Source organism: Oreochromis niloticus, linkage group LG5, assembly GCF_001858045.2.
Source record: "Oreochromis niloticus isolate F11D_XX linkage group LG5, O_niloticus_UMD_NMBU, whole genome shotgun sequence".
Lineage (NCBI taxonomy): Eukaryota > Metazoa > Chordata > Actinopteri > Cichliformes > Cichlidae > Oreochromis > Oreochromis niloticus.
The window spans coordinates 23527199-23541674 of NC_031970.2; the positions used below are offsets into that span (position 1 = coordinate 23527199).

At 41.3% G+C, this 14476-nt stretch overlaps 1 protein-coding gene across 3 annotated transcripts; it reads right to left on the reverse strand.

Annotated features, from left to right (window-relative positions):
• Positions 1-232: 232 nt before the first annotated feature.
• Positions 233-10456, reverse strand: smarcc2 (SWI/SNF related BAF chromatin remodeling complex subunit C2). Of its 3 annotated transcripts, none has more exons than XM_013269220.3 (26): positions 10304-10456; positions 9556-9675; positions 9373-9458; positions 9170-9245; positions 8527-8619; positions 8363-8432; positions 8207-8276; positions 7959-8034; positions 7265-7509; positions 7017-7141; positions 6852-6905; positions 6637-6674; positions 6418-6548; positions 6179-6250; positions 5980-6093; positions 5738-5891; positions 5542-5658; positions 5362-5424; positions 4985-5243; positions 4462-4623; positions 4272-4333; positions 4020-4140; positions 3769-3932; positions 3527-3661; positions 3038-3406; positions 233-2280 (listed from the first exon to the last, which is right to left on the reverse strand). In XM_013269220.3, the coding sequence occupies exons 1-26, from the start codon at positions 10412-10414 to the stop codon at positions 2197-2199; spliced, it is 3171 nt and encodes a 1056-aa protein (XP_013124674.1). In that variant the 5' UTR covers positions 10415-10456; the 3' UTR covers positions 233-2196. The 3 variants fall into 3 exon arrangements, with proteins under 3 accessions (XP_013124674.1, XP_003441362.1, XP_013124673.1); XM_003441314.5 differs by having other exon boundaries at positions 3043-3406; positions 9170-9251; XM_013269219.3 differs by having other exon boundaries at positions 9170-9251.
• Positions 10457-14476: the final 4020 nt, after the last annotated feature.

Sequence of the window (14476 nt, forward strand, 5' to 3'; positions counted from 1 at the left end):
TATGAATTATTGATGTTAGGTTTGCACATTGAGCAAAAATAAAAATCAGTTGGAGATAATTGGCTGATTAGTTAATTAGATACTAATAGCTAATTAGATACAGATACATCCAAGTAAAGCGCATCAGCCAGGCGATGCCTCCTCGAGGTCCACCAGGAAAGACTGTGCAGTCGTTCGTCATCAGATACTTTAAGTTAGTTTACCAAGTCAACAAACCACTCTGAACAATGTCTCCTCTTCACATCTTTATTTTTTCCCAAACATTTTGTAATTAAAACCAGTTTTGACATTTTTTTTAATACAAACTGCCAGAATAACTGTCAGCACTAATGTGATGATTTACAGAGGAAACTTTTCTACTGTATAATAATCAATGGAACTGCTGCTACCTTCGGCATAGTGAAAAACATATAGAAACTGAACGGACACTTATTTCATATCACAAAATCTACACAATGTAATAATAACACAGATAAAAGAAGTCCATTTATGCTCACAACTGTGGTGAGGACTGCAATACTGGCTTGACGGACATCGACTGTAAAGTTTCACCATCTGACTGGATTATATTTCATGATACTGACATGATGTGCAGAACAACACGTGTTTCTTCTCGTAAATTCTTCAAACAACAGATGGCACTGGAAAAAACTTAAAAAAAACAAAAACAAAATAAAACTGAACAGTAACATGGTTTACATATCCTAATGGCATGCGTTCACATACACACATGCTCACAGTCACTTCTCAGACAGATCCGGCAGTCCTGTCCAAATCACACACAACTATGGAGAGGGTAAATATCAGTTACAAAGGTAATATACAGTTACAATGTTGACATATCAAAGAAAGAAGATGGCAAAAAAGAGAGTAAAAAATATATAAATGTATAGGATACAAAGTGAGGATATTGTTGCAGATATTAAGGACACGATTCTCCATTGTCAGCTGTTTAAGGTGCTCCCTTGTGTTTTTACAGCGTCAGCATTTCTTACGTCTTTAAAGCGAAATGCACCAAGCTGCTAAAAAAATCCTCCTCACTCACCAAGAAACCACAATGAAACTCACTGAATAAATGTGAGATAAACATGATTAGAAAAAAACATTTTGGCTTTGCAGTTTACACAAAGTCCAAATCCAAATAAACGCGTGCGTGGTCGCTAACGGTATTAATCCCAGACTTTCTTTTCAAACAGAATTACATTCCTCACAAAAACCACAGCCTGGATGCTTCAAGTTCATTTGCACTTGCAAAACACAAAGCGCCACGGTCACGTTTTTCTCTAAGTGCTGTTAAAATGTGGGAGGGAGTAACCTCCTATAACAAAAAGAGGCCTTTTCAGGACCTCAGGTTGTCATTACTTTCAAATAGTTCCCATATTATCATTAGAGTGTAACAAGAGAGGTGTTTGTAACAGAAAATCCAGTTTACAGTACACTTTTCCCAAACTGCATCCACTCTGAGTTAAAGTAATTTCAGTGTGGCATCTTTTGATTAGAATCGTCTTCATTCCTTTCAGACCTTATACGGGTTTTAGAAACATGACACAATTGAAAATAGAGAAAATAGAGAAAAAAAATTCATTTTCCCAATTAGCTTTCCAAAACTGTATTTAAGACAAGAAAGGGATAATATAAGTGCTCAAGTTCAATTTCATGGTTGCTTCAAGTCTTTCAATGCGACCTACAGAAACATATTAAAAGTGCTTTTGTCTTACATATATTTTAATCAGTACCTACAGTACGAGAGGGGGACTTCACTAGATGTGACAAACTGTTGCAGGAAAATAAATGCAACAATTTCCAAAACACTGAAAACATGAGATGAGTCTTTTCTCTTCTTCTCACTGAGTGCCAGCATGTTGATAAGACCATCTAAGCTTACCAGATCTCCTGGTGTCAAGCTTAAAATTCCAAAGTGAGACGCAGTCGAACACGCAGGATGAAAATCAATTTTCTTCATTAGTCGGTTCAATTTGAAAAAGGACTTCTTTTCTAACAGAGAGTCAAAACAAAGGCGGATTGATACCGGCGTTTTTTTTTCCTTTCTCAAATCAATTGTCCTCTTGAAAACAAACAAGCAAACAAAAAAAAAAGAAATAGAAAATGTAAAATGAGTTGTCTTCCTTCGGTTGATGACTTCTTCATTTTAGATAATACAGGCAGGATTCAAAGTGGTCAGAGTCATTCAGATTCTCAGGAAATTTGCTTTTTCTCACTGTGGAGGAGGGACCGGAGCTGAGGGGTGGAGCGTCTCTCCGGGGAGAGGGGCGGTGGGCTCTGTGAGGGGTAAAACAGGAGAAAAATGTTACGTACGATTTGTAACATAGTATCATTTTATAAAAGACAATGACGTGATTTATATTCACAAAACGTGAATTATGCATGATATATTATAATCTCATGATGCTGCCTAGCAACCACTTACTAGACTAGAGTCGTGGTCCAAACAATACTATAACACTGATGTGTACTTGTGAAATAAAAGAATGATGGATCTTCTCCGTTTCAACCTTAGATTCTTCAATTCAGAAATAACTCATAGTTAAAATAAATTAAAAAAATAAAGAAGTTAAACATTTAAGCTGGTCCAGGATCAGTGCAGGATTTCTGACAAAGACTGAGACAAGTGTTGTTTCAAAGCTAGGTTTCAGAACATTATAAGCCGTCCCAAGTCATGTTGGCATGAGATGTTTGGCATTGTTTGATCATTTGCATCATGCCAACAGTATCTCACAATCAAGACAGTGAGAAGTCCTATTTTAATGAGTGAACTGCATTTCAGCTTTTTGGTCTTAGTTAATAAAATGTTGACAAAGATAAGATAAACTGTGCAGCTTTGAATTGTCCTTACTACACCACTGCACAATTTCATGTATTTCACACACACTAGTATCTGATTTTGCTTCAAGAATAAATATGTCTACGGACATGTCCATAACTAATGAATGTAATAATTATAAATAAATATTACAACTACGGTGTGCGAGGAACTGACAGCAAACGTAAATGTATTAACTACTATTAAAGCTGCTACCTCACCATGGAGTACAGATGTAGTGTTGGAGCTGGAGTGAGCAGCTGGGGTCTGCCCCGGGGGACACGGTGGCGAGGTGTGAGCGCCTGGTGGTGGCTGGGACTCGGGAGCTGGGGCTGAAGCGGCTGGTGGTGCTGGGCTGGGGGCTGGCTGTGGCGCTGGTGTGCTGGGAGCTTGCTGATTTGCGGTCAGGCCTTGAGGTGCCGGGGCCGAGGTGGCCTGGGTGGAGTGAGGGCCCCCTGCCTGGCTATGTTGCTGGTGCTGAATCTGCTGGAAGTGCTGCTGGCGAGCCCTCATCTCAGCGTATTTCAGCTGCTCCATGTGGAAGGACTGACGGTCAGCCAGCAGTTGCTGCCGCTGGTACTCCAACTGCTCACAGAGACAGACATGTCTATGATTTAGGAAAACAGCATACTATCCACACTACATTGAATGTAACTTAAGAATTTTCTTATTTTAATGCTACATATCCCCAAATTCCTCACTCACAGCCTCCCGCTCTCTGTCCATGATGGTTTCCAGCTCCTCAAAGTGTCGCAGTTTAATCTCAAGCTTCTTCATTTGAGTCTCCACCAGCAGAGCCACCAGAGATTTGATCTTCCTCTCTTCCACTGCAGCCAAATGCTGTGAGGAGAAAGACGAAGAAGAATCTCAGATTAGAGAAAATAAAAACAAAAAAAGCTGAAGATTGAAGATACGACAAGTTAAGACCTTGACTCAATTAATTTTACCTTGGCCTTGACAGCAGCAGCTGCTAGAGCGGAGGCAGCAGCAGTGGCCAGGTTCCCCTCTCCCACATCACGCTCCACCTTAGCTTTCCTTTCTCCTTCACTCTCCCCTTCCCTCTGTCCCTCCTCTGTTCCCTCTTTTCCATCCTTCTCCTTCTCCCCATCACCTATGAGAAACAAAAGTTTAAAGTTTTTCACTGTTGACCAAAACCTTTATGCCTGCAACATTTTATGAAGACAAAACTCTTTTGTACCCATCTCAGACTCTGTTTTGTCTGCCTCCCTCTCTCCTTCAGGTTCTCTTCCTCTTTCTTCTTCCTTCTTCCCATTCTCTGCCTGCTTTTCCTCTTCCTCATTCGCTCCATCTTTACTTTCCTGTGTGGCAAAGTAAACAGCACAATATGATCCACAGAACTTTTACAGCAGAGATAATGTATATACATATATATATATATATATGTATATAAATTGACATTCTATTATGTTACAGTGAACTCTCATCACACCTTGGCCTCTCGCTTCTCCTCATTCGACTGGCTGTCACTCTTGCTTTCATCACTGCTTTCATCTGTAGAGAAGACAAGCCACCACCTTTCAATGTGCTTTTTCCGACTACTCAACTTTTACAATCATTACTTTCAATTTTCTTTGTAATGAAATGCGTTCCAAAAGTTATGCTGTGTGCATTTATCCTACCAGGCCTCTCTCCCTCCTCCAGGCCGGTCCCTGCGATGCCACTGCCTTCCAGGCCATACAGAGGGTCCTGTCTGCCGCTGACCCTCGCTGCTTCCTCCACCCGCCGCACATGAGCCTCCACAAGCGCAGCTGGAACCTCCTCCTTCATACGCGAAAACTCCTCTGAGCAGGGAGAGATAAATCACAATTAATGATGTGAAGCAAAAACAAGGACACTGATGGATTAGTCACCTTTAGTAGATGCGCCATGTACAGACATTTGGAGCTTCAATGATACAGGATTTGGTCAAGTGTTGGAAAGGTGTTGTTTAACATTTAATGGTCTCACTGTAGAAAATTAAAATGTATTTTGCTGTCTTAATTTTGATCCTATTGGATTATTTACTGGTTGATGTTTTCAGTTCCCTGTTGCTTCCTCTTTTTCCCATTCAGGCACTTACTATTAGCTCAAACTGTAACAACACAAAGAGACCATTTTTGTTTTCTACAAAGTTGGGAAATTTCAAATGGAGTTACTTCTCACCCAGAGCAGACTTGGCTGCGGCCGAGGCCACACGTGGGTCAACTACAGAGGCGAGGAAGGCCACGGTGCTCATGACAGGGTTTCCTGCTTGGCTGAAAGGTACCGGCTGGTAGGCAAGCGGGCCCAGGGAAGAGGAGCTGTCCTCCAAGTACGGGTCTTCAATGGGCAACCGCAGGAAGTGCAGGATACACTCATCCTGCGTACGGCTGCCCACGTGTTCGGACACTTTGTTCCAGTCGTCCTTATACATTTCCAAACCCTGAGGGAAGTGACAGCTACATTTAGCTCCATCTTTCCATGATGACATTTCCCAGTGTGGTATTACTGTGGCTGCTTTTACACTCTCTGATCATGTTTAAAACACTGACTGAGTGTACCTCAAGTAGTAGTAGTGTTTCTTGCTCTGTCCACTCCCGCATGGAGCTGGCTGCACTCTTGCTCTGCACACAAAACATCACCATTACCTTGTTAACACAATTAATCCACCGATATTATGGTGCGTAAATAGAAATTACAGAGAAACAGTCATTCTGTTATCCACCCTCCTGTACTTGTACCTTTGCAGAGCTTGTCTTCTTGCTGTACATGTCGGTCCGCAGCCCAAAGTTTTGCAGATCTGCTGGCTTGTCCTTCACTTTGTCAGGGAATGACATCATCTGCTGGGTGGCAGGGGTCTACAGGGTGAAAAAGGAACATATGTAAAACAACCTTGAAGATGTGTGTGCACGTGTCCATGTGTGTGTCTATACAAACCTGAGATGTCTTGGGCTGCAGGGGCACCAGGCTGGATGGAGTGTCTGCCAGGACGTGGAAGTGCGAGGTGGGGGGAGGACCCATGGGTGTGGGCCGGCTCTCAGAGTCCACCTGGTAGTTGATCAACCCCCACTGCTCCAGAAAGGCGTGGACTCTGTGGGGGGAGAAAATGTCCGGCGTATTCATCGCTGGCAGTAAGTGATTTTGCAAACACTGGTTAGAAACACCTATCCTCCCCTTACCTCATGATTGCACACACATCTCCTGCCAGATTCCTACGGCAGGCAGTGGAGGTCAGGTACTCCTGAGGATTCAGTCTGTAGGTGTCAATCATGAAGTTCCTGTACGCTAGATAACTGAAACAAAGAGGCTTTTAAATATCTGACAGATAAACAGATATAAATCATTGAACACTGTGTTGTGCACTGATCAAACACTTACATCTCAGGCGTTTTGGATTTGTTCTTCCCATTGAAAAACTCTGGCAGGGCTCGGCGCTCAATGGCATGAACACTGGAGGAAAAACAGATGCAAGTATGCAACACAAATTTCACTCACTGATGGATGACCCTTAAAACGTTCTAATAATACGTCGTGTGGCGCTGCTTTTCATTTCAACCAGTTCACTTTCCTTTTCCTCATTCTGCTCTCACATGGGAAAAAAACATTCTTATTCTTACCTGTTATAGTCAAACCAGGCTGCGTAGCTCGGAATGATGATGTGATGGGTTTGCTCAGTCACATTGTCCTCGTGGAGGTCTGAGCCTTTCACTGGTTCGCCCTTCACACTCGGGGACCCTTCCTCCTCTTCCTGTTGTTCATACGAACATACAGTTGGGCTCACCAACACAGAATTACAGCCATGATTTTGCCATATGTACTATTAACTGTTAAATTACCTTTCCTGTTGTTTCCATTGACTCGTCTTCTTGCTCATCTGTTAAGTCATACAAAAGAGACGCATGCATGAAAGGGTCAATAGATTAATCAGTGCTTTATTACTGGAAATTATTGATGAATAACAGCCGAACACAACAAGCCTTTGCCATTTTTGGTCTAGCATTTATTAAACTGGTTGGTGGTGATTAAATATGATTGTGTAGGTGAACCTCACCCAAATCTGTCCCTCCTTTAACTGGGGTGGAATCAGAGTCCTTCTTGGTGTTATCTGCAGGGAGACAGAATTGGCTTGATTATTAATATTTTACATATATATATATGTATATTGTGTTTTTACAATATATGTGATTGATATTTGTACTGATTTAGACTTGTATACTTGTCTTTGCTGGGTTTCCCTCTTCAGACGCTGGAACAGGTGAAGCTTCATCCAAATCCTTGGACAGGTCCTCCTGTTCCTCCTCCCTCTGACCCCGTTTAGACTTGGTGTACGGGGTCGTTGGTCTGTTGACACGCACACAAAGGAAACAAATGTGTATTGCATTATCTCTCATCACCCTCTGTTTCTTTTCTCCAAAAGGGAGTCAAAGAACATCACCATGCAACAGGATGTGATTCTCAACATACCCTTTTTTGGTGTTCTTCTTCTTGCTCTCCTGAGGTGGCGGGGTTGGGGAGGGTGACGGCGAGCGCTTCCTCTTCTTGGCGCTGCCAGGTTTCTTGTCCCTCCGCTCGTCTGGTGTGGTCACCTCATCTGTCAGGGTCTTGGCAGAGATCCTCTTCCTCTTAGGACAGCCCTCTCCAACCTCATAGTCCTCCTCGTTCATCCACTCGTTATACTGGTCCAGATCTAAAATCCACTTTGCATGGACCTGTAAATAAATAATTAATAAATAAACCAATTATTATCTGCCCAGAAGTGAAATATTTTCAGCAATCATGTCAACCACCAGGATGGTGGAGGAGGAGGTGGAAGGAGGAAGAGCTAAACTGAGTTATAATAAAGTTATAATAAAAGTTATAATAAAAGACTGAAACTCATGATATTAACCTCTGTTATTAAAGACTTTATAAAGAACAAGAACAAATTTAAATTCAAGCTGAAATCAAAAAGGTTTCCAAAAACATACAGATGTATCTGTAACATTTAAGTGCTGCACAGTGGACAAATAAAAAAAAAGATCCTTGAATTTAAATACTGCAAGTGTCATGTAGCATTAATAAAGGGGTCAAATACTTGTTTTAACTCAGGGAGTATTAGAAAATCTGCTGTTTAAATTCATACAGACTGACACAGACAGAAAAAAGCAACAACAAATACCTTCCTGGGCTTTTCTGGGGAGGGAGGATCTTCTACCGCAGCCTCAATTTCACTGGCTGCGATCCAGGTATCATAACTAAACAGTGAAAGGAATGAGGTCGAAACTCGCATTAGGTGGGAAAAGCACGTTTGGCCATGTAACACCACAGCAGGAGGGGTAATGTCAGCTTAACCTTCTAAAAACCAAAGATGTATTGAGAAAATAAGAGAAGTAGATAAAAGTGAGCTGCACGGTGCTCAGAACAAACCTGTCAGGAAAGTATCCCCAGTGAAGCAGCACTTGCTTGTCTCTCTTCATCACAGGACGAACCCACTCCTCTGGACCAAGAAGATCAGACGATGTTAGCGCAAATCTGACTCGTGCAGTAAAACTTGTAACAATGCCTACCGAGACAAAACCTCACCTTCCTCCAGACTGGCAGGAATAGGCACAACAACGTGGGAGCTGGAGGCCTTGTCTTCGGTTACTGAGCCCTGCAATACAAGAAAACATGAGTAGAACCATTTGAATGTAAATTAAATCTGTCTGTAGTAAATGATCTGCCTGAAAGGCTCCTTTAAAACACACCTGATGTCTTTTGATGATGTCTTTCAGTTTCCCCAGCAGCTTTGGCTCTATGTCAGGACTCAGGTAGATGACGGGCCTAGTCAGACAGTTGTTCTGGAAGAATTGGAGCAGATACATCACTTACATAACTACATTTGCGAGCATTGATTCAAATAATCAAGAAGACTCACAAAACAATACAATAATCGAAACTCAGTTCTGCCCAATATTAGTTTTGCTATAAGCTTATTCATGCAGTCTTCCATAACAGTCCCAGTTTCTCATGTGCCCTCTTTGGAATATTAATTGCCCAGTACTTGTCCTATGAACTTGATTAAAAGTAGAAATCAGCATGCCACAGCAGATGAAGAAATCTAAATGATCTTGGAAAACTGCAGGACTGATTAAGTAGGATTTCTGTGGTCATGTGACTGGATGTCTTTCAGTACTTCTGTGTGTAATGCTCAGGCAGCGTGATTCCCAGACTCTTGAGAAATTTAGCGTAACCACAGGACACGGTGTTCTCTTTGCTATCATTTAAATTTAATGCCTGCAGTAGGAAAAACCATCAAAAATTTACTCCTGTTAGATAAATGAACCAAAATATGGCCTGAAATTTTCTAGTGTCCATTGACAACCATAAAAGCACTTCTGCAAATCTCACCTGCACTAAGGACTTCTCAATCGTCATGAACATCTCCACATTTCGGTCCATCCTCGACGGATTCTGGAAGTCAAACCTGCGCCTACCAGGAGTTTAGACTGGAGTTACACACGAAACGGCAACATAGCCAATATCCAACTGAGCACCGTAACTTAACAGCCACTAGCCCAGACGCCTAAACTCAGCTAGAAAGAAAGTCTTACCATCCTTGGTCACTTTTGAACTTGTAGGCTGCAGCCAGGATGTGGCAGAGAGCCCCTCCTGACTTAAAGTCCAAGAAGCATTTCATCTGCAGGGATACAACTCAACACATTCAGAATCACAGCGGTTTAAATGAGGTATCTATTTTTGCATGTAACAGATATACAGATGCTTAAGACACGTACCGGCAGCTTGGTAAGCGGAGGGTTACTGACATGTCGACCGAACACCTCCTCCTGGAACTGGAGCAGCTGGACCACCAGGCTGGACAGAGACTTGTTGGTGGGGGGCTCGGCCTGGATGTACTGTGCGCAAACACATGAATATAAACTCAACTGTGCTGCTGGATGCCTTTATCAGATACCTCAAAGGAAGGAAATTTCAGTGAAAACTGCGACACGGATTGGTAAATGGGGAGGGGATGGAGTCACAAATATCGCTAACCTTTCATTTTTATCACTGTTTAGTAAAAAATGATTTTTTTTTATTTGTTTATTGTGTTTAAACACCAGCACAGTCCTCAGTGTTATTCAACACCGGACATTGCTTCAGTCAGCGCGGCGCGCCACAGAGCCAACATCTGGATCCGAGCTGCCTCACCGTTAGCCCATTAGCTTACTAGCTAGCTAGCGGGCTGGCCGGCTAAAGTCACCCTTCAACAAAAATCCATCCTCTGAGGTCAGACTGTGTGCTTGTTTTAGATCGGTTTAACTACAACAGTGCTCAGAGAAGCTGCCGTTAGTGGCTGCATCTGATGCAGCTGTTGGCTCAGCATCCTTTTGTATCCCGGCTCGAGTGAATCAAACAGCTGGACGCTCAGCAGCACCCTCCCTCCTCTCTTTGTCACTGCCTCTGCCCAATAGGTAAGTGGCCATATTTCAACGTGAAAAATGGAAGGTCTCGCTGTAGGATAGCAAAACATGCGGTCGGTACCTTTTTGTAATTCTTTCCCAGCCAGACGCGGACATTATCAAACTGAGAAACGGTATCAGACGCTTCGAAATATTTTACATTCGGGCCGCCGTCTTTCTTCCGCACCGCCATCTTTGCCTGCAGACAACTAGTCGAAGTTGCCTGCCGCCCAGCGACCACAGCGCGAAACTGCAGCCTTGGACTGTAGTGACAACCAAAGTACAACAGGGGGCGCAGCGGTGTAGATAATGTTTTTGTCCTCCAACAATACGATTATAAAAATGTTTATGCTAACCTCTCAGCGAACACACGCACAGATAGATAGATAGATAGATAGATAGATAGATGTATCAGTGGTTTAATGCTGATCTGGTTTGCTGGTAACTAACTGCTGTTTTATTTGAAAAAAAAAAGAGTAATTTAGTAAAATGGAGAAAAAAGTAGACTAAAACTGACAGCGAGAGCTCGTTAACTTCCCTACTTTCTATGTTTAAAAATTAAAGTAATCATTTTTACCCTATTCTTGATTTTATCATACTTTCCTCAACCAGTAAGCAATTAAATTGAGACCAATTAATAAGATGAGTTTTTAAAAAATCATGTCCGGTATCGGATAATTTCTCAATTCGGCTGTCAGTATTTGAAGAGAGTCTTACATAATAGAGTCAGGTGGATCGTTAGGTCATCAAAAGCAAACTTCAGCAGAGCTTTAAGTTATACTGACGGCAGTCTATGTTTTTTTCTGTGTGAGTAAAATCTGTAGAAGCTCAACAAATGCGGAACACACTAATGAACAAATCCTCAGGCGTGTGTAAAATGTACAGGAGCTTGCAGAGTATTAATAAAAATATTATTTAATAACCAGTATTAATAGTTAGTTTGATGCCTGTGCCTGTTTGTAAAATTCACCATATGCATCCACTCTAGAAGTGATAAGGAGGCTGATTATGCCAGTGCCCTGAATGGGCTACATGGTGAGTCTAAAATAAAGCACTTACCTGTAAATGTGTGTGGGGGAAAAAAATGAAATGGCAGCGATTGACCTCCTTAGCAATTAAATGACCTCCTGCAACAGGATGTCAGTAAGAGTGCTCACGAGACACTCAAGAAAGAAGGCAGGCAAGTAGTGTTTGTTTTTTTATCTTTTATTGAACTGTGAAAAATAAAAATGGAAAACGACAGTTTCTGATCCAGTGCGACAAAAAGTAGTAAATCCTGCTATTTGATGGTAATTGACATGATTCGGATATGTGTTTTATGCACTAAGTCAATGGTTTTAACTTAAATCATGGAAGCACTTACACTGAGAGACTTAGAGTGTCCCAGCAGGTGTCCAGTCTCTATTTAACCTCTAGTTTTCAGTGTCATCAGAATCAGAATACTTTAATAGTCCCTAAAGAAATGATGCATATCATGTATTGTTATGTGATTGTGGACAAATTAAATCAATTCCCCTCCTCAGCCTGGCGATAACTACAGGAAATGTGTTTGGAGGTTTTATCTTAACTTGGGGGTTAAGACCTCTCAAAGGATTTTCAATTATCTATTCATAAAAATTAAATGATTAAACGTTGTCTGTTTGTTGTCCTTTTTTTTTGCCTTTGTGTGTTTAGTAGGACTTTAAGTTTTTTCTTTCAATCCTCCATAAACTACTCAAATGGACAATCTTATATAAACTTACTGTGTGATAAAACTGAGCAGTATTTTGTATGTACCGCATGAGGAGTCTCAACTGTGCAGTGCTTCATTTAAAAAGGTCATGTGGGGAAAAGGTGGTGAGCATTATCAGAATTTGAAAGTTCAAATTAGATTCCAGATTTGGTTCAGCTAAGTGCCAGAGTAGATATTTTTTTCTGCTATTCCCTATTATGTTGAACACTTTGATATTTTCCTCTGGTCACCTTTTATTTCTTCTTATAAAGTACTTGTTTTAAATCAAAACTACATATGTAAATATGTGTTCAGTTAAATTGCTGCAGTAAAAGAACTAAAAATTGCACACATGTCACAAGTTTAATGTTGTATGGATACAAGACTTTTAATTATACAGCATATTCAGTATGTATATGTATATATATATATATATGTATACAAAAGTCTTTTATGTGAGAGCAAATTCAGCAGCCATTAAAGTTCAGAAATAACGGAGCAAAATATAGATATGTCAGACTGTTTTCATGTTCCTGACCTTTAAACTGGCCCTCGTTTAGTCAGAGGCTGAATTAACCTTCATTAACAGAGAATAGGTGTGTGTGTGTGTGTGTGTGTGTGTGTGTGTGTGTGTATGTGTGTGCATGTTGCCTGACCCAGACTAATTTGTGAAAGTCCACAGACACCACTGGGCAGAGTAGTGCTCCTTGAACTAGTATTCCTCAGACTCTTGGTGTGTTTGTATTTGCTCAGGAGCGTGTGCGTGCGTGCATGTGTGTGCATATCTTTGTAATGGTGCGTGTTTGTGTGTGTGAGCGTTGTACACAGGGCTGCCTGTGCTGAAGGAGAGAGAGTGAAGCCTATTGATTATTTTAATCCTCCTATTTGTGAGTCTGTGATCCTCTCGGCTCAGCCTTCCACAGGGGGATTGCTAATGGGGCTGAACGCTTCCCTCCTCAGCCCTCTCCTCTCCCTGTCCAATTAACTTAACGCTGGAATCTGCAAGGAGGGAGTGCTGGGACTCAGAGGGAGGGAGACACTGCCGAGATACATGCCCAACAACTCCCCCCCCCTCCCTGTGCAGCATTCCCCTTACCTCCTGTCTGCTCCTCATTCAGCAAGAACCTCCTTGTTCTGAATAGTATTAGCTCTCACCTTTAATTAAAGATCCATCTCCTTGTTTTTATTCCAGGGAGGTGAGACTCCCTTTCATGTTTCAATGTTTCACTTTCACTGGGTGGCTTCGGAAAGGGCCAGAAGCAGCAGCAGGTGAAGAAACAAGTCTGATAATGGGAAAGCTCTCTTCAAACAGGTTGCTGTAGCAGCAATTATGACAAATCTTTGACATTTCAATAACTATTTGCAGCACTAGTACGTTCAGCTCACTCATGAAGAATTTTAGGCATCAAGCTTTTTAATTATAAACCTGAAAAAAAAGGGTATTCACAAGGCATTGTTTGATGCAATTAAATTTTATATTCAGGCTCCTCTGTCTTCACTGAATGTGTGCAGGCAGTGCAAAAGCAACCATGTACAAACCACAACACATTTTTCTTATTCATATTATTTTTGATCAATAGTTGAATTTTGTGCTTAGTACAAAAAATGTTAGCATGCTAACATGGATGGAAAAACCTTCAAAACATCAACATGTTAGCATTCTAAGCCTGTTTGGATGTTAAAGTTAGCATTCAGGTCAAAGCAACACTTTAGGAAAATCAGAATATTGTAAAAAGAAACATGTCTAAGTAAAGAAATGCTGCCTGTTAAAGATATGGCTTTTTTTTTTTTTACAGAATAGATCAGAATATCAAATATGTGCCCATTTGGCAACATTGTGTGGCTATGGATGCCTGTGGCTGACATGATCCTGCTTAACCAACTCACTAAATTTGGAATACCTTATTCTAGTTGTGTATGTTTTGTTTTTGGGATTTACTGCCACTAAAATTCTACAAAGAGAAACACGCAGCTAAAAATGTCCACAAATAAATGTAATTTACAGTAAAATCAATGGTTTTGCACACATACAACATATTGCAATTCCACCTTTACAGTGCTTATTATCCTGACCAATTTGCACATTGCCAGAAATGTAAACTTAGTTAAATGTAATTTTGCACATTTGCAGGATGATTTGCGAATCTCATAAACCCATAATTTATTCACAATAGAAACACAGAGATTTTATGCTGTTCTAATAGATGCAGTTTAGCGTTGTCTTGCTGAAATATTATAGGCCTTCCCATCCTGGTGGGAGCATATGTTGTTCTAAAACCTGTAAATATGTTTCAGCATTGTTGGTGCCATTCCAGTTGTGCAAGCTGCCAATTCAATAGACAATGATGCACCGCCGTACCATCAAAGATGCAGAATGGTCCCTCTCCTCTTTAGACAAGACCTGTTCTCCATGTTTTCCATAGAGGGTTGTCTGTACACAGACCAGTTCTCCACTCTGTCTCAGTCCAGATCTCAGAGATGATGGTGGTGTTTGAGGATCATGTTGAAGCTTTAATCTGCGTTTGTGTATGGCACGGCAAACTG

Excerpts from the sequence above, each read along its gene's own strand:
- smarcc2 (XM_013269219.3), bottom strand. The coding sequence starts at position 10,414 with ATGGCGGTGCGGAAGAAAGACGGCGGCCCGAATGTAAAATATTTCGAA. Across the intron at positions 7,510-7,958 it reads CCCCAGAAAAGCCCAGGAAG|GTCCATGCAAAGTGGATTTT; the intron begins GTATTTGTTGTT and ends ATTTATTTACAG. Across the intron at positions 5,425-5,541 it reads AGAAGACAAGCTCTGCAAAG|AGCAAGAGTGCAGCCAGCTC; the intron begins GTACAAGTACAG and ends TTTTGTGTGCAG.